The sequence below is a fragment of the Podarcis cretensis genome (genome assembly GCF_951804945.1).
Source record: "Podarcis cretensis genome assembly, chromosome: 10".
In the NCBI taxonomy this organism is placed as follows: domain Eukaryota; kingdom Metazoa; phylum Chordata; class Lepidosauria; order Squamata; family Lacertidae; genus Podarcis; species Podarcis cretensis.
The window spans coordinates 70598511-70623252 of record NC_137179.1 but is presented as its reverse complement, the minus strand read 5'-3'; the positions used below and the strand labels follow the sequence as shown (position 1 = coordinate 70623252).

The 24742-nt window shown below is 49.3% G+C and overlaps 1 protein-coding gene across 3 annotated transcripts; it reads left to right on the top strand.

Moving 5' to 3' along the window:
• The first annotated feature begins 456 nt into the window (after positions 1-456).
• RINT1 (RAD50 interactor 1) lies at positions 457-24295 on the top strand. Of its 3 annotated transcripts, none has more exons than XM_079993623.1 (16): positions 457-504; positions 8846-8925; positions 9106-9170; positions 9726-9924; positions 11626-11867; positions 12911-13084; positions 13164-13316; positions 14607-14763; positions 16691-16801; positions 17657-17882; positions 19108-19245; positions 20610-20809; positions 21046-21260; positions 22437-22617; positions 22711-22829; positions 23842-24295. In XM_079993623.1, exons 2-16 carry the CDS (start codon positions 8872-8874, stop codon positions 24062-24064), a joined length of 2457 nt encoding a protein of 818 aa, XP_079849749.1. In that variant the 5' UTR covers positions 457-504; positions 8846-8871; the 3' UTR covers positions 24065-24295. The 3 variants fall into 3 exon arrangements, with proteins under 3 accessions (XP_079849749.1, XP_079849748.1, XP_079849750.1); XM_079993622.1 differs by having other exon boundaries at positions 471-504; positions 9103-9170; XM_079993624.1 differs by lacking the exons at positions 457-504; positions 8846-8925; positions 9106-9170 and adding an exon at positions 9228-9247.
• The last annotated feature ends 447 nt before the right edge of the window (positions 24296-24742 follow it).

Here is a 24742-nt window from a genome sequence, read left to right as displayed (position 1 = left end):
TAAGCAGGATGGTTGGTGGGAGCAGAAGTCTCTTAATCCCAGGGTTGCAAGTTCGAGCCCCACGTTCGCCAAAAGATCTCCGCATTGCGCTAAGTGACTCTTGTGCCCGCTTCCAAGTATATGATTTTATACTTTATGGGGGGGCGGGGGGGGCGGCGATGCAGCATATTTTGGCTGCCCGGTCGCAGAAACACGCCGACAATTTAAACTCTTTCCGGCTCCTATCCGAGCGCAGAGAAGGTTTTCCCAAAGCCAACCCGGAAGCACGGCGTTCGGGCGCGCGTCTATCGAATTTACAGCGCTATGTTGCGCAGGCGCACTGCGCGGAAGCTCTTGCGTCTAAAGGGCGCGCCTCCGGGCCACGTGACCCCTCCCCCCCCTTTCCTCGCGCTGCCTCCGCGCCGTCACGGCGCTGGGCTGCCGACGCGTCGACCTGGAGTGGGCGGGGCTTGAGCCCGGTCCTCCTTCGTGGCGCTCGAGGCTCCAGCAGCGGCGCTTCTCCAGGTGGGGCGACGGGGAAGGAGGTCGCTGAGGTGGACCTGTGGCAGGGGCAGCGGCGTAGCGTGGGTTGTCAGCACCCGGGGCGAGGCAAGGAATGTGCGCCCCCTAACCCGGGGCGAGGCGAGGAATGTGCGCCCCCTAACCCGGGGCGAGGCGAGGAATGTGCGCCCCCTAACCCGGGGCGAGGCGAGGAATGTGCGCCCCCTAACCCGGGGCGAGGCGAGGAATTTGCGCCCCCTAACCCGGGGCGAGGCAAGGAATTTGCGCCCCCTAACCCGGGACGAGGCGAGGAATCTGCGCCCCCTAACCCGGGGCGAGGCGAGGAATGTGCGACCCCAAACCCGGGGCAAGGCGAGGAATCTGCGCCCCCTAACCCGGGGCGAGGCAAGGAATGTGCGCCCCCTAACCCGGGGCGAGGCGAGGAATGTGCGCCCCCTAACCCGGGGCGAGGCGAGGAATGTGCGCCCCCTAACCCGGGGCGAGGCGAGGAATGTGCGCCCCCTAACCCGGGGCGAGGCGAGGAATGTGCGCCCCCTAACCCGGGGCGAGGCGAGGAATTTGCGCCCCCTAACCCGGGGCGAGGCAAGGAATTTGCGCCCCCTAACCCGGGACGAGGCGAGGAATCTGCGCCCCCTAACCCGGGGCGAGGCGAGGAATGTGCGCCCCCAAACCCGGGGCAAGGCGAGGAATCTGCGCCCCCTAACCCGGGGCGAGGCGAGGAATGTGCGCCCCCTAACCCGGGGCGAGGCGAGGAATGTGCGCCCCCTAACCCGGGGCGAGGCGAGGAATGTGCGCCCCCTAACCCGGGGCGAGGCGAGGAATGTGCGCCCCCTAACCCGGGGCGAGGCGAGGAATGTGCGCCCCCTAACCCGGGGCGAGGCGAGGAATGTGCGCCCCCTAACCCGGGGCGAGGCGAGGAATGTGCGCCCCCTAACCCGGGGCGAGGCGAGGAATTTGCGCCCCCTAACCCGGGGCGAGGCAAGGAATTTGCGCCCCCTAACCCGGGACGAGGCGAGGAATCTGCGCCCCCTAACCCGGGGCGAGGCGAGGAATGTGCGCCCCCAAACCCGGGGCAAGGCGAGGAATGTGCGCCCCCTAACCCGGGGCGAGGCGAGGAATGTGCGCCCCCTAACCCGGGGCGAGGCGAGGAATGTGCGCCCCCTAACCCGGGGCACGGCAAGGAATTTGCGCCCCCTAACCCGGGGCACGGCAAGGAATTTGCGCCCCCTAACCCGGGGCGAGGCAAGGAATTTGCGCCCCCTAACCCGGGGCGAGGCAAGGAATTTGCGCCCCCAAACCCGGGGCGAGGCAAGGAATGTGCGCCCCCTAACCCGGGGCGAGGCAAGGAATTTGCCCCCCCCCCTAATCCGGGGCGAGGCAAGGAATTTGCCCCCCCCCCTAACCCGGGGCGAGGCAAGGAATTTGCGCCCCCTAACCCGGGGCGAGGCAAGGAATTTGCCCCCCCCTAACCCGGGGCGAGGCAAGGAATTTGCCCCCCCCCAACCCGGGGCGAGGCAAGGAATTTGCCCCCCCCTAACCCGGGGCGAGGCAAGGAATTTGCCCCCCCCAACCCGGGGCGAGGCAAGGAATTTGCCCCCCCCAACCCGGGGCGAGGCAAGGAATGTGCGCCCCCTAACCCGGGGCGAGGCAAGGAATGTGCGCCCCCTAACCCGGGGCGAGGCAAGGAATGTGCGCCCCCTAACCCGGGGCGAGGCAAGGAATGTGCGCCCCCTAACCCGGGGCGAGGCAAGGAATGTGCGCCCCCTAACCCGGGGCGAGGCAAGGAATGTGCGCCCCCTAACCCGGGGCGAGGCAAGGAATTTGCGCCCCCTAACCCGGGGCGAGGCAAGGAATGTGCGCCCCCTAACCCGGGGCGAGGCAAGGAATGTGCGCCCCCTAACCCGGGGCGAGGCAAGGAATGTGCGCCCCCTAACCCGGGGCGAGGCAAGGAATGTGCGCCCCCTAACCCGGGGCGAGGCAAGGAATTTGCGCCCCCTAACCCGGGGCGAGGCAAGGAATTTGCGCCCCCTAACCCGGGGCGAGGCAAGGAATTTGCGCCCCCTAACCCGGGGCGAGGCAAGGAATTTGCGCCCCCTAACCCGGGGCGAGGCGAGGAATTTGCGCCCCCTAACCCGGGGCGAGGCGAGGAATGTGCGCCCCCTAACCCGGGGCGAGGCGAGGAGTGTGCGCCCCCCTAACCCGGGGCGAGGCGAGGAGTGTGCGCCCCCCTAACCCGGGGCGAGGCGAGGAGTGTGCGCCCCCTAACCCGGGGCGAGGCAAGGAATTTGCGCCCCCTAACCCGGGGCGAGGCAAGGAATGTGCGCCCCCTAACCCGGGGCGAGGCAAGTAATGTGCGCCCCCTAACCCGGGGCGAGGCGAGGAATTTGCGCCCCCTAACCCGGGGCGAGGCGAGGAATGTGCGCCCCCTAACCCGGGGCGAGGCGAGGAATGTGCGCCCCCCAACCCGGGGCGAGGCGAGGAATGTGCGCCCCCCAACCCGGGGCGAGGCGAGGAATGTGCGCCCCCCAACCCGGGGCGAGGCGAGGAATGTGCGCCCCCCAACCCGGGGCGAGGCGAGGAATGTGCTCCCCCCAACCCGGGGCGAGGCGAGGAATGTGCGCCCCCCAACCCGGGGCGAGGCGAGGAATGTGCGCCCCCCAACCCGGGGCGAGGCGAGGAATGTGCGCCCCCCAACCCGGGGCGAGGCGAGGAATGTGCGCCCCCCAACCCGGGGCGAGGCGAGGAATGTGCGCCCCCCAACCCGGGGCGAGGCGAGGAATGTGCGCCCCCCAACCCGGGGCGAGGCGAGGAATGTGCGCCCCCCAACCCGGGGCGAGGCGAGGAATGTGCGCCCCCTAACCCGGGGCGAGGCGAGGAATGTGCGCCCCCTAACCCGGGGCGAGGCGAGGAATGTGCGCCCCCTAACCCGGGGCGAGGCGAGGAATGTGCGCCCCCTAACCCGGGGCGAGGCGAGGAATGTGCGCCCCCTAACCCGGGGCGAGGCGAGGAATGTGCGCCCCCTAACCCGGGGCGAGGCGAGGAATGTGCGCCCCCCAACCCGGGGCGAGGCGAGGAATGTGCGCCCCCCAACCCGGGGCGAGGCAAGGAATGTGCGCCCCCCAACCCGGGGCGAGGCAAGGAATGTGCGCCCCCCAACCCGGGGCGAGGCAAGGAATGTGCGCCCCCCAACCCGGGGCGAGGCAAGGAATGTGCGCCCCCCAACCCGGGGCGAGGCAAGGAATGTGCGCCCCCCAACCCGGGGCGAGGCAAGGAATGTGCGCCCCCCAACCCGGGGCGAGGCAAGGAATGTGCGCCCCCCAACCCGGGGCGAGGCAAGGAATGTGCGCCCCCTAACCCGGGGCGAGGCAAGGAATGTGCGCCCCCTAACCCGGGGCGAGGCAAGGAATGTGCGCCCCCTAACCCGGGGCGAGGCAAGGAATGTGCGCCCCCTAACCCGGGGCGAGGCAAGGAATGTGCGCCCCCTAACCCGGGGCGAGGCAAGGAATGTGCGCCCCCTAACCCGGGGCGAGGCAAGGAATGTGCGCCCCCTAACCCGGGGCGGACAGGGACGCAGGTGGCGCTGTGGGTTAAAGCCTCAGCGCCTAGGGCTTGCCGATCGAAAGGTCGGCGGTTCGAATCCCTGTGGCGGGGTGCGCTCCCGCTGCTCGGTCCCAGCGCCTGCCAACCTAGCAGTTCGAAAGCATCTCCGGGTGCAAGTAGATAAATAGGGACCGCTTACCGGCGGGAAGGTACACGGCGTTTCCGTGTGCGGCTCTGGCTCTGGCTCTGGCCAGAGCAGCGATGTCACGCTGGCCACGTGACCTGGAAGTGTCTCCGGACAGCGCTGGCCCCTGGCCTCTTAAGTGAGATGGGCGCACAACCCCAGAGTCTGTCAAGACTGGCCCGTACGGGCAGGGGTACCTTTACCTTTACCTTTAACCCGGGGCGAGGCAAGGAATTTGCGCCCCCTAACCCGGGGCGAGGCAAGGAATGTGCGCCCCCTAACCCGGGGCGAGGCGAGGAATGTGCGCCCCCTGACCCGGGACGAGGCAAGGAATGTGCGCCCCCTGACCCGGGGCGAGGCAAGGAGTTTGTGCCCCCTAACCCGGGGCGAGGCAAGGAATGTGCGCCCCCTAACCCGGGGCGAGGCAAGGAATTTGCGCCCCCTAACCCGGGGCGAGGCAAGGAATTTGCGCCCCCTAACCCGGGGCGAGGCAAGGAATTTGCGCCCCCTAACCCGGGGCGAGGCAAGGAATTTGCGCCCCCTAACCCGGGGCGAGGCAAGGAATGTGCGCCCCCTAACCCGGGGCGAGGCAAGGAATGTGCGCCCCCTAACCCGGGGCGAGGCAAGGAATTTGCGCCCCCTAACCCGGGGCGAGGCAAGGAATGTGCGCCCCCTAACCCGGGGCGAGGCAAGGAATGTGCGCCCCCCTAACCCGGAGCGAGGCAAGGAATGTGCGCCCCCTAACCCGGGGCGAGGCAAGGAATGTGCGCCCCCCTAACCCGGAGCGAGGCAAGGAATTTGCGCCCCCTAACCCGGGGCGAGGCAAGGAATTTGCGCCCCCTAACCCGGGGCAAGGAATGTAATTTGCGCCCCCTAACCCAGGGCAAGGCAAGTAATTTGCGCCCCCTAACCCGGGGCAAGGCAAGGAATGTGCGCCCCCTAACCCGGGGCAAGGCAAGGAATTTGCGCCCCCCAACCCGGGGCGAGGCAAGGAATTTGCGCCCCCTAACCCGGAGCGAGGCAAGGAATTTGCGCCCCCTAACCCGGGGCGAGGCAAGGAATGTGCGCCCCCTAACCCGGAGCGAGGCAAGGAATGTAATTTGCGCCCCCTAACCCAGGGCAAGGCAAGGAATTTGCGCCCCCCAACCCGGGGCGAGGCAAGGAATGTGCGCCCCCTAACCCGGAGCGAGGCAAGGAATTTGCGCCCCCTAACCCGGGGCGAGGCAAGGAATGTGCGCCCCCTAACCCGGAGCGAGGCAAGGAATTTGCGCCCCCTAACCCGGAGCGAGGCAAGGAATTTGCGCCCCTAACCCCTAACCTGCCACCGCTGCCAGCTTCTTCTTGCTGCTGCCTGGGCTGGGGTATTTACGGTAAGGTAGCCACGGCGGCGGCGGATGCGGGTCCGTGTCAGGTGATGTGAGGCGAGTTGCCGCTGGCGCTGCCGCCCAAACGACGCCGCTTGCCCGGAGGAGGAGGAGGGCAGAGAGGCGAGGAAAATGCAACATGGCCCAGCAGCTGCAGCAGCAACAGCAGCAGCAGCAGCGGCGGGGCTGTGAGGAGGGGCTGCCTGGCGCGCCCTCCGCGGCCCTGACGCACAGGGAGCGCTGAGAGCCGCTGCCTGCCGGACGCCTTCAGCCCGGACGCGCGCACAGCTCGTCGGTTCCGCGAGACATGGGGCTCTGCTACAGCCTGCGCCCGAGGCTCTTCGGCGACTCCGGAGGCGGCGAGCATGCCCCCCCCCCAGATGTTGCGCCCGGTGTGGCTGGCCCCCCCTGCACCCCCCACGCTACGCCACTGGGCAGGGGGAGGCAAAGGGGTCGGTGGGTGGGCAGGCTGTGAGGGGTCGGCCGAGCAGTGCCCCTGTGGTGGTGGCCCAATAAATGTGATAATGTGTACCCCTCTAAATCCTTGAGGGTGCTTCTAATAGAGAAGTTATGGTAGCCTGTCACTTTATGAAACGGCAGATTTTGCAAGTTGCTGCCCCCCATTGGGGCAGAAATACAGCTAATATGCGAATCACAAAGATCCAGCACAAAGCTAGAACATAAGTTGCTACGTGTAACACAGGTTCCCAACATGCACACGAACACAATGTAACAGAACACGGTGGAAATCAACCTAATCAGCAGAAATTGCCAGTGTTTATTGTGCATTAAACATGAAATGAGGTAGTGATGTTCCGTGGACGCTTGGGTTGCGAACGTGACCGGTGCGGGGTGCACGTTTGCAACCCACAGTGTTTGCAACCTGCAGCAGCGTGTCTGCGCACGTGCGAATTGCGATTCGGCGCTTCTGCGCACGCGCAAAGCACGATTTAGCCGTTCCGGTACTTCCAGGTTTCGGCGGGTCCGTAACCCAAAAAAACGCATCCTCAAGCGTCTGTAACCCGAGGTATGACTGTATAGGTAAAGGTAAAGGTACCCCTGCCCGTACGGGCCAGTCTTGACAGACTCTGGGGTTGTGCGCCCATCTCACTTAAGAGGCCAGGGGCCAGCGCTGTCCGGAGACACTTCCGGGTCACGTGGCCAGCGTGACATCGCTGCTCTGGCCAGAGCCAGAGCCGCACACGGAAACGCCGTTTACCTTCCCGCTGGTAAGCGGTCACTATTTATCTACTTGCACCCGGAGGTGCTTTCAAACTGCTAGGTTGGCAGGCGCTGGGACCGAACGATGGGAGCGCACCCCGCCGCAGGGATTCGAACCGCCGACCACGCGATCGGCAAGTCCTAGGCGCTGAGGTTTTACCCACAGCGCCACCCGCGTCCGCTGTATGACTGTATATGAATGGTCAAAATTGAAATGCTTTGTTTAAAACTTTATAAATACCACTGCCTGGACCATCAGGCGGGGTTGCAGTTTTGAGGAATGATCTGACTAACCTATTGCTTTGCAGTAAACAACACTGGACTCCTAACTCCTCACGTTTCTGAGTTTTATTGGCATAAACTCAGGAGATAAGCTATTTTTGGCATACAACACCCCCACAAGGCCACAACAACATTGCCAGGGCTGTCATAATTACATAGTCAAGTGGAATGGAAGATGGCCGGGTCCCTGAGGACATGCTTCAGACACTAGGCCAACTCTGCCCTACAGAGATAGCTGAAAACTAGATGTGAAGGCTAGCGACGTCAACCCCGCCATGTGGGAATCCCCTGCCGACCACCATGCGGCGCCTGGAGTCAGGTTGTGCATCCACAGCAGTGACCGGAGAAGGAATGACCGCAGGGAGAAGAATCACCATGCTGTACCTGTAACAGTGAAAGCGGATGCCTTATTCTGCCCCAGATGGAAGAAAACGTAACTCCCCAACAGTTTGACTTCTCCCCCGATGGCACACTCTTCTGTTGTCTATCAATACAGATGGATGCTAATGGATGTCTTGCCAAGTGATAATGCAAAGTCCACCTAATCCAGGGTCCCACTGCCTTCAGCATCCAGCCAGATGTTTCTAGGCAGAGTGTAATGGCACTGGTTGTCTTGTTCTTTATTTGTTCCTGTTCCTGCCTGAGGTTTCATTCATCTGTGTTGGCTGCTGCGAGGCTTCCCTGGTGCATTGGCCACTTGGTTATGAAATACGGTTATCCAAGTGCATCTGTTCCTCGTGTGTTGCGACGGCTTTTGATTCATGGCTGCTCAGAGCATCTCCCAAACAAGAAAACCCTGCAGCAAAGGAAACGGATGGCAGAGTTGCGTATTTTTCTGCATGTGGATGTCATCTACTTTGAAGTGCAGCTAAGAGAGACATTGATAAGATTTTGTATTACAATAAAAAATTGAATTTAAAAGACTATTCTAGACTACGCACAAAGGTCTGCCATCTAAGAAATGGGATTGTAAAATAGAATAGGAAGGTTCAGGAGAGCAATAAATTTGAAAGTCTTAGGGAAAAAGAAAAATCAAAAGATCCAATGGATTAGAGTCCAACTTCTGGGTAGAGTCCTCTTGTTCTATGTGGCTGTTGTGGAAAAGGAAAGAAGTACAAATTAAGGTAAATCTTAAGAAGACTAGTAAAGTGGTATCTCGGGTTACAGACGCTTCAGGTTACAGACTCCACTAACCCAGAAATAGTACCTCGGGTTAAGAACTTTGCTTCAGGATGAGAACAGAAATCGTGCGGCAGCAGCAGGAGGCCCCATTAGCTAAAGTGGTGCTTCAGGTTAAGAACAGTTTCAGGTTAAGCACGGACCTTTGCAACGAATTAAGTACGTAACCAGAAGTACCACTGTAGTTTGAAGTTGCTATTACAAACATCAGAACAGCCCTGGTGAATCATCTAGTCCAACATCATGTTTTCAAAGTGTTGCCAGCCTATAGGAAGCCTTCAAGCAGGTCCTGAGCACAACAGCATTCTTCCCAGGTGTCACTCTGTGCTACTGACATTCAGAGGTAGCACAAAGCTGTCATGGCTAATAGGCATTGAGTTTTAATGGGTACATACATTTGTTCCAGTGAACCCCTTTCAAGTCTTGATTCTCGTGTGCTGGGTGTATTTTGTGATTACATCCAATATAATCTCTATTTTAAAGGCAGATTGTTTGATATTGGCACACTTCTTAGTGTCAAATTATGCTGCTTGGTTTGTAATTTTCTGAAATGTAGATTATTTTTTTCCTGCAGAAAATACGCCTTCAGAGTGGGCTACAATGGAGATGGTTGAACCACTCTTGAACAGTGATGCAACTTTGGACCTTCAAGAGGCAAGTGAACTTTCTTTCACTGTTTATCTATTTTCTAGATTTATACTTAAAATATTTTTGCATTTCCAATCTGCCCATCCAAAAGCAGATGTAATGGATATTGAAAGACAGTGTTTCATTGCTCCTGAAAGCTGATATTGAAAGGAGGTTGACTCAAACTGTGCCTCTTTATCTCAGCAGGAGGCCAACAAAGACGAAGGGCTAGGAGGAGAAACAGAAGATTCTGAAGACACTCAACTTCTATGGTGGGTACTCTCAGGGCTCTTCCAGACAACCTGTTTATTCAGCGTTCATCCTGATTTGCATGCCCAAAGCTTATGCAGTGGTTAGATGCTGTTCAGTCCTCATTGAGCAATCACTGATTTGCTTGAAATGAGGTTATATAACAATGAGCATTTATCCTGATTTGCTTGCAGGGTGTTAACATGTCTGCCCATTAATCATTTGTTCATCTCACACTTTTCACTCTGTTTCTCCATCACTTTCCAAACAGCAAAAGTCTTGAGTTTTTGTTTTTAAGTGTTTTTTTTCATACAAGCACAGCAAAACATTTGCATTATATTAAATGCAAAAAGCATAGTTCTGATATATGGCTAGGAGCAGATTCCAGTTTTGTGACATTGCAGTAATCTATTCTGTAGAAAATAACCACTCAGATATTTCCCAGGTTATATTTAATAAAATTTGCACACCTCTTTCTGTTAATATTTTTGTTGAACTGAAGTTCAATTAAAATATCTTACTCCAAATGGACTTCACATTTGCTTTGCATACAGTTAACTCAAACCTTTTTAACTCAGTACTACTCCAGGTGATCCAAAGGTGGAAGCCCTGGACAGCAGAAAAGAGAGAATTCCTAGAGACCCAGAGAGCTGCGATATCCCTTTTTATGTGTCTGAATTTGTGGAAAGGGAGGTTGGAACAGACTACGAGTCATTAAGCAAGCTTGGCAGACTTATTGAACAGTTGTCAGAAAATAAAGCAAAGTTAGAAGAACAGGTGAGTTGCATATGTTTGGTTTTTTAAAGAAGTACATGAACAAAGTGCACCCTGTTCACAAAATTTGAGCTGTGTTGTCTGTACAAATGATAGGGAGCATAATCACTGATATTAGGGCTATGTCATGTTCACATAATGGGAATAACAATTCAGTATATTTCAGAATGCAGCCCCAATCTGTCCTTCAACATCTGGGGAGGGACTTTAAAAAAAAAACAGTTGTACAATTTGGCTTGCATGTGTTATACTTGTAGATCATATTGAAACATCATGTCCTGTGCATTGTTGGGATGCAGAATGGACACAATCCCATTCTGCTGACTAGTTGGAGGCCCATGCAGTTAGACCATTCTTTGCAATTTGCAACTTCACCATATGTTTTTCCATTTATGCATGCTTTCTGTATCTCCTATGCTGTAGGTATCAGCCCATTGTTTACTTCTGTGGTTTCATTTCTTTAATACAGTTGCTATATTCCTTCTTTTATGACAGTTATTTAGCTTACATAAATGAGAACATGCTATTAATAATGACTCAATTACAGTGGTGCCCCGCAAGACGAATGCCTCGCAAGACGGAAAACTCGCTAGACGAAAGAGTTTTCCGTTTTGGAGGTGCTTCGCAAAATGAATTTCCTATGGGCTTGCTTCGCAAGACGAAAATGTCTTGCGAGTTCCTGTGGTTTTTTTTCCTCCCCCCCCCCTTTTTCTAAGGCGCTAAGCCACTTATCCACTTATCCGCTAAGCCGCTAATAGCGCTAAGCCGCTAAGCCGTCAATGGGCTTGCTTTGCAAGACGAAAAAACCGCTAGACGAAGAGAATCGCGGAACGGATTCTTTTCGTCTTGCCAGGCACCACTGTACATTTGTTTCAGGGGAGGTGATATGGGAACAAGAGGAACTTTGGCCAGAGTCCAAAGCAGACTTAAATGCTGTTGGGATTTTTTTTTTATTTTCATAATTTCATTTCATTCCAGTTTTAGGTTGTTCAGGCTATTCATGCATATCTGAAAGTTGGTTCCACTGAACACAGTGGCCTAGTCCTCATGTCATATTAAACCATAGTTTAAAACAACCTAAGGTTTCTATGTAAATAGGTAGCGATGAAACAAACTAGTCTTCTAGTTTGTTTCTCTCCACACAAACCATGAGTGGTTGCCAAGACTGGCTCTGACCATTGGCCATGCTAGCTGGGCTGTTGGGTGTGTAAGAATAGCAACATCTGGAGACTCATAGGTTCCCCATCCCTGTTATAGATGGTCAGAGGTGTGAGGAAGCTGGGATTAATTTAATCAGTAGGGCATGAGGCTCTTAATTTTAGGGTTGGACTAGATGACCCTCATGGTCCCTTCCAGCTCTACAAGTCTATGATTCTATGAGGTCTAGTATAGTCTTACAACTGAAATGAGGATTTAGGGATTGATCTGTTAGATTGCATGCTTCTCTTGCCTTTTCCCTCTTCCTTATGAAGTTCTCTCCAGGCCTCTCTCTTTGTGATTGCTGTTACCTGTTCCCAGGGCAACAAGAGAGAAGCAGTTGGTGTACAATCAAATCCCATGTTGCCCTTATTGCGTCTTAAGCCTTAGTTTCAGTTATTTGTCTGAATTGGATGAAATCAGCTACATATGTGTTCCTCTGCCACATAATAGAAATGTCCTACAGTGTACAGATGCCTGTTGCCTCTTTAACGTATATTTATATAGGTGCTCACAGTTTCGTCTGAAGTTCCCAAAAGAATTCAGAAGGCCTTACAGAATGCAGAAGACTCTAAAAAATCTCTCAATCAGCTTCTAGAGAAGGAAAGCCTGTTGTACAATTCAATTAATGATCACTTGATGACATCCAAGCCATGGATGGAGGATCTTGGTGTACTGATAAGTCAAATAAAAGAAGTTGAAAGGCACCTGGCTTATTTAAAATGGATTTCACAAATAGAGGAGTTAAGGTAAATAGTACCTCACATTATATGTTTTGGTGAAAGATTTAGAGTCTCCAAATACTCTAAATTGTTTTTATGTGTTGCATTATATCTTGTCAATTTGTTTTGATGCTTTTTTTTGATAAAGCAACAACAACAATAATAATTACAATTACATACATACCTTAAAACAAGGTAGGGTACATAGAGCCCCCCTCTTTAAAATTAAAGTTGCAATCCTATTGGTTACTGTGTGACGCAGAAAGGATATATGAATGAATCAAGAGCCCTGTGTTCCTTCCCAGATATCTGATTGGTAGAATTCTTATGTTTTTGAAAGGACTCTGTGTTGGATCAGAGGAGTTATGTGCTCTGCATTTGCATATGCTATTCCCCATCCGAAGAGATCATTGCTATGGGTCCATTGTTTTATTTAGGTGTTTTTGTGCGTGTGTGTGGATTTTTTTTTAGTTTGCAAGCTTCTTTGAACAAGCTATAAATGGTTAACACAATCCAGATTTATTTGGTTTAAATAATTAAAAACTCCATATGCATTGTAAATATTAATTTCCTACACAACAAAGTAGGAATATGTGGAGCCTTCAGTTGGGTGGGGCAAGATAATCAAAATAGTTAATAGATGTTGTGGTGCATCTGAATTTTTATAGTTTATTTAAATTGCTTGCCATGTGTCTTAGGTTGAGGTTTTTAACATTTTTAGCCTGATATTCTCTTGGTGTCCTGATATGCAGAAATCAGCAGCTGAAGTTTCTTACAGCATGGAGATGAACACTGATACCTGCTAATCCCTGCAGATCCTGTTGGTGGATATTAACTTTTCTGTTCTGTTGTTTTGGTGAGAGGGTTCAGACAGATTTCTAAGACAGATTTCTTTACATGATTTTAAGTGCAATTTTGTAGTGGTATTTGTTCAGCTCCTCTGCCTACAAACATGTCAGGTGGCCATCTGATAAGGCGCACCGGCAACTGTAATATTAAGCACTTCATAAATAATTGTAAAATCAAGCAAGATCTTTTCACATTAGCCTGCTCACTTTTTTCTTTTCTAGCGACAACATTCAGCAATATCTCATGACTAACAATGTGCCAGAGGCTGCTACAACTCTAGCAACCATGGCTGAAGTTGATATCAAGCTTCAGGAGTCATCTTGTTCTCATCTTCTTTCTTTTGTAAGATCTACTGTTCAATTCTGGCACAAGATCCTGAAGGATAAATTGTCAAGGTAGGAATATGAAATAATTCTTTCAATTTTGTTTTGCATTACTAAATCAGAGTGATTTTTATATGTTCTTCTATTGCAGTGATTTTGAGGAGACTTTAAATCATCTTCATTGGCCATTTGTTGGACCAACACAATCCCAGCCATTTGGCTTGGCTACACCGCCAGCCAACGCCCAAGAGATATACACAAACTTTGAGACACTCTTTTCTCAGCTTCTGAAACTACAAACTTCGTATCCTTGGAAAAACCATAAGGCTGTTCCTTTCCTAGTGGGCATATGCATAAGCTCCAAAGTAGTGTAGATTAAAGGTAAAGGTAAAGGGACCCCTGACCGTTAGGTCCAGTCGTGGCCGACTCTGGGGTTGTGGCACTCATCTCGCTTTATTGGCGGAGGGCGCCAGCGTACAGCTTCCGGGTCATGTGGCTAGCATGACTAAGCTGTTTCTGGCGAACCAGAGCAGCGCATGGAAACGCCGTTTACCTTCCCCCCGGAGCAGTACCTATTTATCTACTTGCACTTTGATGTGCTTTCGAACTGCTAGGTTGGCAGGAGCAGGGACCGAGGAACGGGAGCTCACCCCGTCGCGGGGATTCGAACCGCCGACCTTCCGATCGGCAAGTCCTAGGCTCTGTGGTTTAACCCACAGTGCCACCCGCTGTGGTAGATTACCTTGTGCTAAATGAATTATTATGGCATGCTAATTTTGCCACTAACTGGGAAAACAAAACAAAGCGGCCTGGCATGCTCTTGTACCTTGATCTGCAGAGACCGGCAGGTGAAGCTTTTCACAACATGGAGATACGCATTGCCACCGCCTTGCAGCTGCAGATCAAGATGCAGACGTTAAGGATGGGATCCAGACCAAGTTTGGTCCCATCAGAATCAAGAGTCAAAAATTAGTCATGTCTAAGTCTCAGTGTGTGGCTAACTTGTTATGAATCCAACCAAATTGTCAAAAGTCAAGAATTCTGTGTTTATTTTTAAAAGTTTGGACCAAGAGAAGTTTGAGCAGGGTTTCATTTCTTCATTGGGATTTTATTTATTACACAGTGTACACTGTTGACTTCCCTGTAAAGCAGTTCCTGGGGGATTTGGGGATCCTCCAAAACTGTGTGGGATATGGGGCAGGTGAGCTGTAGCTAATACAAATCAGTGCTTCTTGTCGTAGCAAAGTGACTTAATAATGCAAATGGAGCCCAGAGAGATAAGCCCTGATGACACTTTGCTAAGCAAACTGAACAAAAACAGGGTATAATTTGAGGAGGAGTGAAGAGAGAGGCTTTGCCTTTCATTTTGTACCCTGTAGATAGCAGGGAGGCGTACAACCAGACGTACAGTGAGAAATCTCCCTCAGAACTACATAGCCAATCAGAGCATGTGCTGCCTCACTGAAGATCACACTACTATGCCTGCTTATCAGGATCCCTTCCAGCATTTTTCTCACTTAGGATGTGGTCCAGAGATCAATATGCCTGTATCTGTATGAATAAGATGTTTAACTTTGACTCTTAAAAATCTCAGAGATGAACTATTAACCAAACCAAAACAGCTTCCAGAAAAATACGTTCTTCCTCCATCTCCACCTATCATACTACCTATGCAGATCATGCTGGCTCCTCTTCAGAAAAGATTCAAGTATCATTTCACAGGAAACAGGCAAACAAATGTGCTGAGTAAGGTAGGTTGATGGTGTTATACAAAATCCTTGTCTTAAATAGAACCTTCTACAGTGGTGCCTCGCAAGACGAAATTAATCCGTTCCGTGAGGCTCTTCGCCTTGCGGTTTTTTTCGCCTTGCGAAGCAAGCCCATTGACAGTGGATTAGCGCTACAGTGGTGTACAGTGGAGGAAGCAGCTTCCCTTCGCCCCTCGTCACCGCCCCTCAGCCGGGCAGGAGGAGGAGGAGACCTCTCTCTCCCCGCCTGGTCCATCCGAATCGGTGGGAGAGAGGCGTCGCCATCTTCTCCTCCTCTTCGCCAATTTCCCCCCGTTCTTTTTGCGACGTGGTGTCCGGCGCCTTCCCCGCCAGCTTCAAGGAGGGAGATGTGGCGCCTCATTTGCGCGCGGCGGCCGCCGCTTCTGCTTCAAACGGCGACGGCGCTGCTGTTGCTGCTGCTGCTTTGCTTGCGTGCTCCGGGCTGCCGGGCACAATTCGAGCGCTACAGCTTCCGCAGCTTCCCCCGCTTGCTGAGGGACAGCGAGGCCTTCTGCCACGTCAACTGCAGCTCGGCCTGAGCCCGGGACTATGAGGCCGGCGGTGGCGAGCCCGGGCGCTTTGAGGGCTTCGCGGAGCTGCGCTTCTTCGGCGACCTGCTGCGCCGTGCGCAGTGCCTCAAGCGCTGCAAGCAGGGCCTGCTGGCCTTCTGCCAGTTGCAGCCCAGCCGGGAGGTGCTGGCTGAGTTCCAGCAGCGGGAGCCCTACAAGTTCCTGCAATTCGCCTACTTCAAGGTAGCGCCTCCTCGGAGCGAGGGGCCTGGGCGGTGGGAACCAGGGTGGATTCGATTGAAATTGGTACAGTATTAGTGGTTTAGCGGCTTTTAGCAATCAGCTGTTAAGCGGCTTATCAGCGGATCAGCTGATTAGCGGCTTAGGAAAAGGGGTGGGGAAGGGAAAAAAACCCGCAGGAACTCGCAAGACATTTTCATCTTGCGAAGCAAGCCCATAGGGAAATTCATTTTGCGAAGTGCCTCCAAAACGGAAAACCCTTTCGTCTAGCGGGTTTTCCGTCTTGCGAGGCGTTCGTCTTGCGGGGCACCACTGTAAAAGGATATATGAAGGAAGGTGGGGGTGGAATGGGATGTGCATATGTGCCTCTCAAAATTTGCTAGTCCTTCCATCCATTTTCAGCCTTCATTTAAAATACAATCTTTAGCTCTCTAGATGTTGCTGGACTCCCAATTCCCATGTGCCCCTGTCAGCATGGCTAATGGTCAGGGACGATGGGAGTTGTAGTCCAACATGCAACAGGCCACAAGCCCTGCTCTTGCTCCTTTAACTCCCACAGCTGCAACCGCAAAAATATGCAGACAACGTCTTATCAGTTGGAAGTAAACCTCTTCCTGCATTACATTGGGAAGATTGGCACGTATTTGGCATTTTGCGCATCTTTTAAAATGTATGAAATGACGCCTGATTTTAGTAACAACTTTAAGTAAACCCTAGACATCTTATAAACATATTGGACTAACTTGATCTAGGTTTCTGCTGCTTTGCACTGATTTCCAATGTACTCCATTCTCCCAGTTTCCAGAAAGGTAGCTGTGCTGGTCTGTTGCAACAAAAACAACAAAGTGCCACAAGAGTTCATTGTTTATATCTCTTCTATTGGCCTGTGACTCGGGTAGTCTGTTTCCTATATCTTTTAAGGAAATTCTTGTCTGTACTGCAGCACACACCTATAGCATGTGTTCTGCTTATCAAACTATTTTTGGTTAAGCACTTCCCTTGCCAAGCACAAACCACGTAATTTCTGGGAATATAAAAAGCAGTGGCGAGGGCTGCTAGAGGGGAACTGGGCCAACAGGCTAAGGTGATGTATGATGCTATGATTGGACAAAATAGGTTGCATCTTTGACCTACTATGAATTCTTCTCCTTTCTCAAAAGCCTGAATGGTACCTAACCCAGGTACTCATGTGGATAGGAAATCATGCTAAGTTTCTTGAAGACAAAATCCAACCAGCGTTGGACAAGGCAGGTGTATCCGTGAATGCAAAGGTAAGCATCTCTGTATATTGTTAACATACTGATAACCATTAAATTATGCATCCAGCACAGGATGGGCAGAAGATTGACTGGAAACAACTGTTACGGTCACTGGGTGTTTTCCAGTTGATCAGCAAGGATTTCTGACTCCCAATTGATTATTGGCAGCAGCAAGAAAGTGACACATGCAGACTACTGAAATTAAGAAAGATGGGGGGGGGGAGCAGGATACTCAATTTGAAAGGACTGTGAGAAAATGTTCTAGGCTCAGGATTTTTTAATTCTAAACGTGTCTCTTTTGTGCATGGTAGATTCCACCAGCCTGAAGTTTAACCATTGAAGGGAAGCTTTGCCAATACATATGATTCTGCACAAACCATTCTAAGTTGAGACATTTCTTCATCACCCTAGAATGTTCAGTTCACATTGAGTTCATGAAAACATGGTATTCTGACCTGTTCCTAATGCCTAGTTGATCACATCTATGGAACGTGATTGTTATGTCCTTTTAAGTTTTGCATTATCAATCATTAGTAATTGTTTAGGTCTTGCTGTATTAATCACTAGTTATAATTTAATTAGGAGGTTTTCATGCCTGTCTAGTTCTGTGCTCCCTTTCCCAGCCTTTAATCTATTGATGATTAATGTCTATAGGTAACCTTTGCTTTGTACTTATGTTAACCAATCAGCAACAAGCACATATGTGGCAATGCTGTAATATTCAATAAAAGGGACTCCCCGAGACATGCTCGGGAGATGCCTCCCAGATGACACCCATCACTCGTCTGTCGTTCATTTCAACCCAACAAACCATTTCTGATACAAATGCAGTTGTCATCTGAATTAATCACTTCGTTTTTTCTTAAGCTGGAATTTTCCCGAGCTTTGGTGATGCTGATCCTTGAGAAGCTGGCTGCTGATATCCCTTGCTTGTTGTATGACGACAACCTCTTTTGTCACCTGGTGGATGAGGTACTTCTGTTTGAGAGAGAGCTGCACAGCGTTCATGGGTATCTCAACAGCTTCCCCAGCTGCATGCACATTCTGTCAGAAGAAACCTGTTTTCAAAGATGGTTAACTGTGGAAAGAAAATGTAAGATACTATGGGGAGATCTGACTTGGTTAAAAACCAGACCTGAAGAAATTGGGTGTTTGGGGAGGGGGGGCCATTCCAAACTCCCCTACCTTGGGGGAATAACTGTTTTAAATCTGAACAAGTCTTGGAACTAGAGTTGTGCTCTAAATGTTTGCATTTGGGATAGAATTTACGGTGTACGTAGTTTTCTGCAGAGGCCCATGATTGTAAGAAACACAGTCCATGCTGCTGCTCCTAAAGGTGTCAGGCTTTTGATGGGGAGAGGTATATAGATCTGTCTGATAATAATCCTGATGCACAGGAGAGGATATAGCTTGCTTCCTAATCAGGAGGCCTACTTGAGAGCCGCTAGAGGGCTATCCCAGGAATATTAGTTTTCAAACATAGCATGGTAGAACCAACTTTACTGGGAGAGGGTTAAGATGCCAATATCCATGAATTAAGGCTAGATTTTTAGCCATTGAGACTATTGAGATAGGCTTCTAGGAGATGTGCTTAATATTACTGCTGTATCATATGAGCTCTTCAGAGCTTTTTATCTACAGCAAAGCAAATCCCTGACAAAGAAAATAGAGTCAAGAATAGACTGTACCTCCAGAGATCAGGCAGCTGATGCATATTTGCTTTCCATGTCAGATCCATCTTCTTATTTCTGCTTGAATAGTACTCTCTTTGCTAAAGTTCAGGAGACTTTAAAGTAGAGAAGAAATCACAATAGCAAATGCATCCTGGAAAAGGATGCATTATTGCTAATTACCCCCTTATTACAGTTTATCGTAAAATTGAAGATCAGGTCAATAAGAAGTTGAGTTTGTAAAACCTATGAAATTCGAATAAACAACTGTAAAAATATGGCACTAGGAAGTGTTAAGCTTTACTTTGGCCAATACTTGCATAAAGATAATAGTGTTTGTCAGTTTTGTAAGGGATTTTAACAGTTGGTATAAGAGAACTCATCTGATTCCAGGGCTTTGTTGATAAACGTGCTCTCTTACTGGGCTCATATTGATTGTTTTAGCTGTTACTAAGGTTCGTTCAGTTAACTTTGATTTGAAATTGCCGTATTTGATATGTTTTTCCCCTGTCCCAAATTTCATTTTAAAAAGGAACAATTTGTTTCCCTCTTGAAATAAAATTTGAAATAATAAGGTAACTACGGTAAGTTATTCTATTTTAACTAAGGTAACTATTTAAATATTTAAGTTCTTTCTGTGCTTGGCAGTTGCTCTTCAAAAGATGGACTCGATGCTTTCATCTGAAGCTGCCTGGATATCACAGTATAAAGACATTACAGATGTCGATGAAATGAAAGTCCCAGATTGTGCTGAAACTTTTATGACTCTGCTGCTGGTTATCACAGGTAATTATAACGTTTCTGGCATTGGGTTTTAGTTCTTGAATAATTCAAGAACTGTAACGCAATCAACAAGGAGATCAACATCCTATCAGCGGCTACAGTTGTCACATAATAATAATAATAATAATAATAATAATAATAATAATAATAATAATATTTTTTTAAATTTCTACCCCACCCATCTGGCTGGGTTTCCCCAGCCACTCTGGGCAGCTTTCAACAGAACCTTAAAAACAGAATAAAACTTCAAACATTAAAAACTTCCCTAAACAGGGCTGCCTTCAGATGTCTTCTAAAAGTCAGATAGTTGTTTATTTCCTTGACATCTCATGGAAGGGTGTTCCACAGGGCAGGTGCCATGACCGAGAAGGCCCTCTGCCTGGTTCCCTGAAACTTCGCTTCTCACAGTGAGGGAACCGCCAGAAGGCCCTTGGTGCTGGATCTCAGTGTCCGGGCAGAACGATGGGGGTGGAGATGCTCCTTCAGGTATACTGGGCTGAGGCCATTTAGGGCTTTAAAGGAGTAAGAGTTGGAAATTGGAATTGCATTTGCATTGGAACAAATCAGTTTAGTTTCTGTTCATTCTTCTTTCCATCATTGAATTATTCACAAGGTAGTCATGGCACTGTTAATACTAACAGCGTGGATATGTTGGGCAATTACTGCTGGGATAATGTACCTTTAAAAAAGAAAAACAATCTAAGAATATTCAGAAACCTAAACGAGACCAAACATTGCTAATAATTATAGTATGGATTTTGAGTGTACGGTATGCTTGGAGTACCATGGAGCAGCATCAGTTAATTCAGAGGAAGTTAATTGCCCTTTCCATCATTATCTCATGCATCTCCCATTGAGTTGAGTCGCACTCAACTGTGTGTAGTATTTCAGGTTTAGGCCTGCAGAAATAAGTGGGGAAAAGTTAGTCATTGTTAACTTCAGCTCCATTGAAACCATGGTGGTTAACTTCCTCTCGATCCAGCCTAATGTGTTTTAGGTTGATACCTCTATTTTATTAAGTTAGTTAGCAGTCAGTGTTTGGCATAGAGCAACAGACAAATGCCATTAGGGGAATGAAATGTGGCCTTTGTGTGTCTACAGAACAAGTTCCCAGCCTGTCTTGTATCCATTAAAAATGCTCTTTCTGTGGGACAGCAGAGCTATGAAAAGGAGGTAAAAGTGTTAAGTGCCATAGCGCGAAGCACTGAGCATATTAATAAACAATTTTTTGTAACACCATTCCCATTCCTTAAATAGGGCCAGTTAAGTCTGTGATGAAATCTTGGACGGTAGGTGCTTTCTAACAAAAGAGAGCCTTTAAAAATATGAAATAATTTACCAAATTCCTTGTAATGTGTTCTGCATAGATAGGTATAAACACCTTCCTGCAGCTGCTCGAAAGCTTCAGTTCCTAGAGTTGCAGAAGGAGTTGGTGGACGACTTCAGGATACGCCTCACTCAAGTTATGAAGGAAGAGACCAGAGTGCCTTTAGCCTTTCGCTACTGCGCCATCCTCAATGCTGTGAACTACATAGCAACAGTCCTGGCAGACTGGGCGGACAACGTTGTAAGTGGCGATCGTTTTACATAACTACAGTTGCTCTTTGTGGGTTGCCGAAACTTAATTTTAAACGCCTTTTGTTACACAACTGCTCCTATTTCTTCACAGTATAGAATTGCCTTTCACTTGCACTGGTAGAATTCAGTACATTTTCAAAGTGGAGGGGAACACATTGCGGCCATTTTAAGGTGCGACAATTTTTGGGCGGCAGTGCATACAGCAGGGTCTTCACGTCTGTCTAGTTCTTTTTGCAGCTTCAACAGGCAGCGCTGGAAGTTTGTGCTGATAGCAACGCACTAAATAAGCTGCAGCTAGGACAACTGGCTTCCATGGAAAGCTCCGTATTTGATGACATGATCAACCTCCTGGAGCGACTAAAGCATGACATGCTGACTCGTCAGGTGGACCATGTCTTTAGAGAGGTCAAAGAGGCTGCCAGGATGTACAAAAAGGAAAGGTAATACATTGCTGGACACATTTTAATTTGTACACAGTTTGGAAGGGAGTGAAGGGGAATTTTAAAAATGTATAGCCTGCGTTCTTCTTCCTACAATACTGTATGCCATTACCTTGTTTTATAAATCCTGATCCTGCAGAATGCATCTGGCAGGATACAGATATCTGAAAGGAATGATCTGGATGTCTATTTGAGGGAGAACAGTCATCAAGGAATTGTATTCTGTGCTTGTTGTGAGATTGATAAATAAATCGGCTGTTTTATGTGCCATGAAAAACACTTGTGTCTTCAGGATGTAGTAACAATTTTGCCATTTAGAGAACCCAGTTTTGTCACCTGAATATTCAGGGGGGACGACCTTGGAGTAATTCTTCCAGTTCCAGAGTAGTTGTGCGGATTGACCCAGCAGTGTTACAGCTTTGGAACACAGAATTGCTTCCAAAAACTGTCTTAATGTTCAAGATGGTTAAATAAAGCCATGTTTGTTTTTATTTTAAGAGTCCACTATGATTCCACTTTGATTTATCGTCTATCCTATCATATCACAGAGTTCGAAGGGACACCCGAGGATCATCTAGTCCAACCTGCTGCAGTGCAGGAACATGCAGCTGTCCCTCCCATTCAGGGATTGAACCGACAACCTTGGCATTATCAGCACCATGCTCTAACCAACTGAGCTATCCAGGATGGATACTAGTCACTGTGGTTTTGGGATCTAGTAATGTGTGTATTAAAATACATTCCTTCCCCTTGCCCCACCCTGCTGGCAAGGATGATGTTGCTGCCGTTCCCACCATCCCTGGCCCATTAGGTACCTTAACTGGGGCCAATGGCAGTTGGACTCCAGGAACATCACAGGTCACAGGTTCACCATCCCTGTGCAATGGAGAGAGATTCATAATGCCAGTGGCAAAATGCAAAGGCAATGTACTGGTTGTGTCTCCTAGACATTAGCAGGTGTGTTTCTGGACTCTCTACTCCTTGAGAGCTTTGAACCAGAATGTCAGGGATGGAAGCTGGGCTCTGCCATTGAGCTAGATGTCGTCCCCTTCCCCATCTGTCAAGATAATGGACTTATCTGGAATCGCAAACGGAAACAGTGTCTTGTAAACTCCCAAGCAAACTTGGCGTTGGGTGCCGCCTTCCTTTGCAGTGACGATTTTCTGTTTCTTTCAGGTGGCTGTCTTTGCCCTCGCAATCAGAACAGGCTGTGATGTCTTTGTCGGCCACTGCCTGCCCACTGCTAATGACCTTGAGAGACCAGCTCCTACAACTAGAGCAGCAGCTTTGCTACTCGTTGTTCAAAATCTTCTGGCAAATGCTTGCAGAGAAGGTGGACTTGTTTATCTATCAGGAAGTAAGTGTCTGTCCTGGGTGACTAGGGCCGTAATGATAAATCATGCCAGAAATGTTCACTGTGACCTGCCTGTTTTTTGTATGCTGTGTACAGATCATTCTGGCCAATCACTTTAATGAAGGAGGAGCAGCGCAGCTGCAGTTTGACATGACCAGGAATCTTTTCCCTTTGTTCTCACATTACTGCAAGAGGCCAGAGAATTATTTCAAACAGTAAGTAAAACATATCTCACTTTCTAGTTTACTTCAAAACTTATATATTGGGGGGGAAATAGAGGAGTTGCAAGGAACCTCTTCCTCCTACCCTTTTCTGAGAAAGGGTGTGTGTGTGTGTGTGAGAGAGAGAGAGAGAGAGAGAGAGCGCGTCATCCCTTTTAAGAGTTTTAATAAAAATGTAGACTGGCAACAGCCAGTGTGGTGTAGTGGTTAAGAGCAGTGGACTCATAATCTGGTGAACCGGGTTCGCTTCCCCGCTCCTCCACATGCAGCTGCTGGGTGACCTTGGGCTAGTCACACTTCTCTGTAGTCTCTCAGCCTCACTCACCTCACAGAGTGTTATCGTGGGGGAGGAAGGGAAAGGAAATTGTTAGCCGCTTTGAGACTCCTTTGGGTAGTGATAAAGCGGGATATCAAATCCAAACTCCTCCTCCTCTTCTTCTTCTTCTTCTTTTTCTTCTTCTTCTTCTTCTTCTAGCATTTACAGTAGGGTTGGTTATATGGCAATTTTATGTTGTCAGCTGCCATGAGATCTACAGGTATATGGCAGTTAGTTAGTTAGTTAGTTAGTTAGTTAGTTAGTTAAATAAGCAAGCAAGCATATAAAGACCACTGCTTAATACTTTTACATCACTGTTGGGGAATCATTATGGGACAAGTTTAAGGCATAAAAGCATAAAATCACGGTCCTTGCCAAATTAACTGGAAGACAGTAGTTAAATAACATAACTTCTGCAAGCATGGGTTCCCTCCCCCGTTTTGTACAAAAAAGTGAACTTACCATTTACAGGCTGAGGTATTTAGTGAGATATTTGTCATTTGAAGAAGAAAAAAGCTGATATAGCATGAAGATCTGTTGTTCCGATTTCTCTGTTTTAAATGTGGTTTGTCATATGGCACGATGGGCTGCTATATAAGCAACAAGCCTAAAGTTCCCCTCCAAGCGTTTACATAGCTCTCTAGGTTTTCCCCTGCTCTGAAATGAGGACTTTCTCGTTTTCTTTTGCAGCATAAAGGAGGCCTGTATTGTGCTGAATTTAAATGTTGGCTCAGCCCTACTTTTAAAGGATGTGCTTCACTCAGCCACTGAAAACAGAACTGAAACCACCCTGAATTCAAGTCAGCCCACAGCAATGGCAGCATTAAATGAACTTGGAATTTACAAGTTAGCGCAGCAAGATGTCGAGATTCTTCTTAATTTGAGAACAAACTGGCCTAACACTGGGAAATGAGCAAATAAGAGAGATTAATCACTGTTGAATTCTATGAGAAAGAAAGCCTAGTTTTCTCTGTGCTAAACTAACTTTTTCAGTGAAGATGAAAGAGCTGTATACATGTCACAGTTTCAAAGATACAATTTCGTGTTGGGTACAGTTCAGCAAGTATTATAACTGAACAATATGTTCAGCTGGAATATATTCTTGTCCAACACCAGTGTGACAAATACAGTTTTCTCAGTTGACTTTCTGTGGTAATCAAGTAAAGTTATTTTCATTACAGGGCATATTCTAATACATCCCCTGTACAGAAGCAGGAACAGGAACAGATTAAGAGTGTGTGTCTCTTAATCTCAAGGTTGTGGGTTGGAGCCCCACATAGGGCAAAAGATTAATGCACTGCAGAGGGTTAGACATACTAGATGATCCTTGTGCTCTCTTCAAACTCTACAATTCTATTATTTTATTCTAGGATCCTTCTAGGAGTTTGTGGGAACTGCATTTTATGAGCTAACCTGAGTTGCTTCCCCTTGTTGGCTGTTCAGTCACACAAAATCCTGTTAAGTCTGACTGGATTGTTGGTAGGTTTTCCAACAACTCTCTGCAAGGGCTCTGAGCTGTTAACACCAGACATATTGCAGTGGTCTGCTATCAACACTAGGGGCTTGCAGCAGTTTCTGTGATTTCTATGTC

What these genes read in the sequence shown, in the direction of transcription:
- RINT1 (XM_079993622.1), top strand. Translation starts at nt 8,872, where the DNA reads ATGGAGATGGTTGAACCACTCTTGAACAGTGATGCAACTTTGGACCTT. An exon ending in AGGATGTACAAAAAGGAAAG is followed by an intron (nt 21,261 to 22,436) that starts GTAATACATTGC and finishes TGTTTCTTTCAG; the next exon opens with GTGGCTGTCTTTGCCCTCGC. An exon ending in CCAGAGAATTATTTCAAACA is followed by an intron (nt 22,830 to 23,841) that starts GTAAGTAAAACA and finishes TTTCTTTTGCAG; the next exon opens with CATAAAGGAGGCCTGTATTG.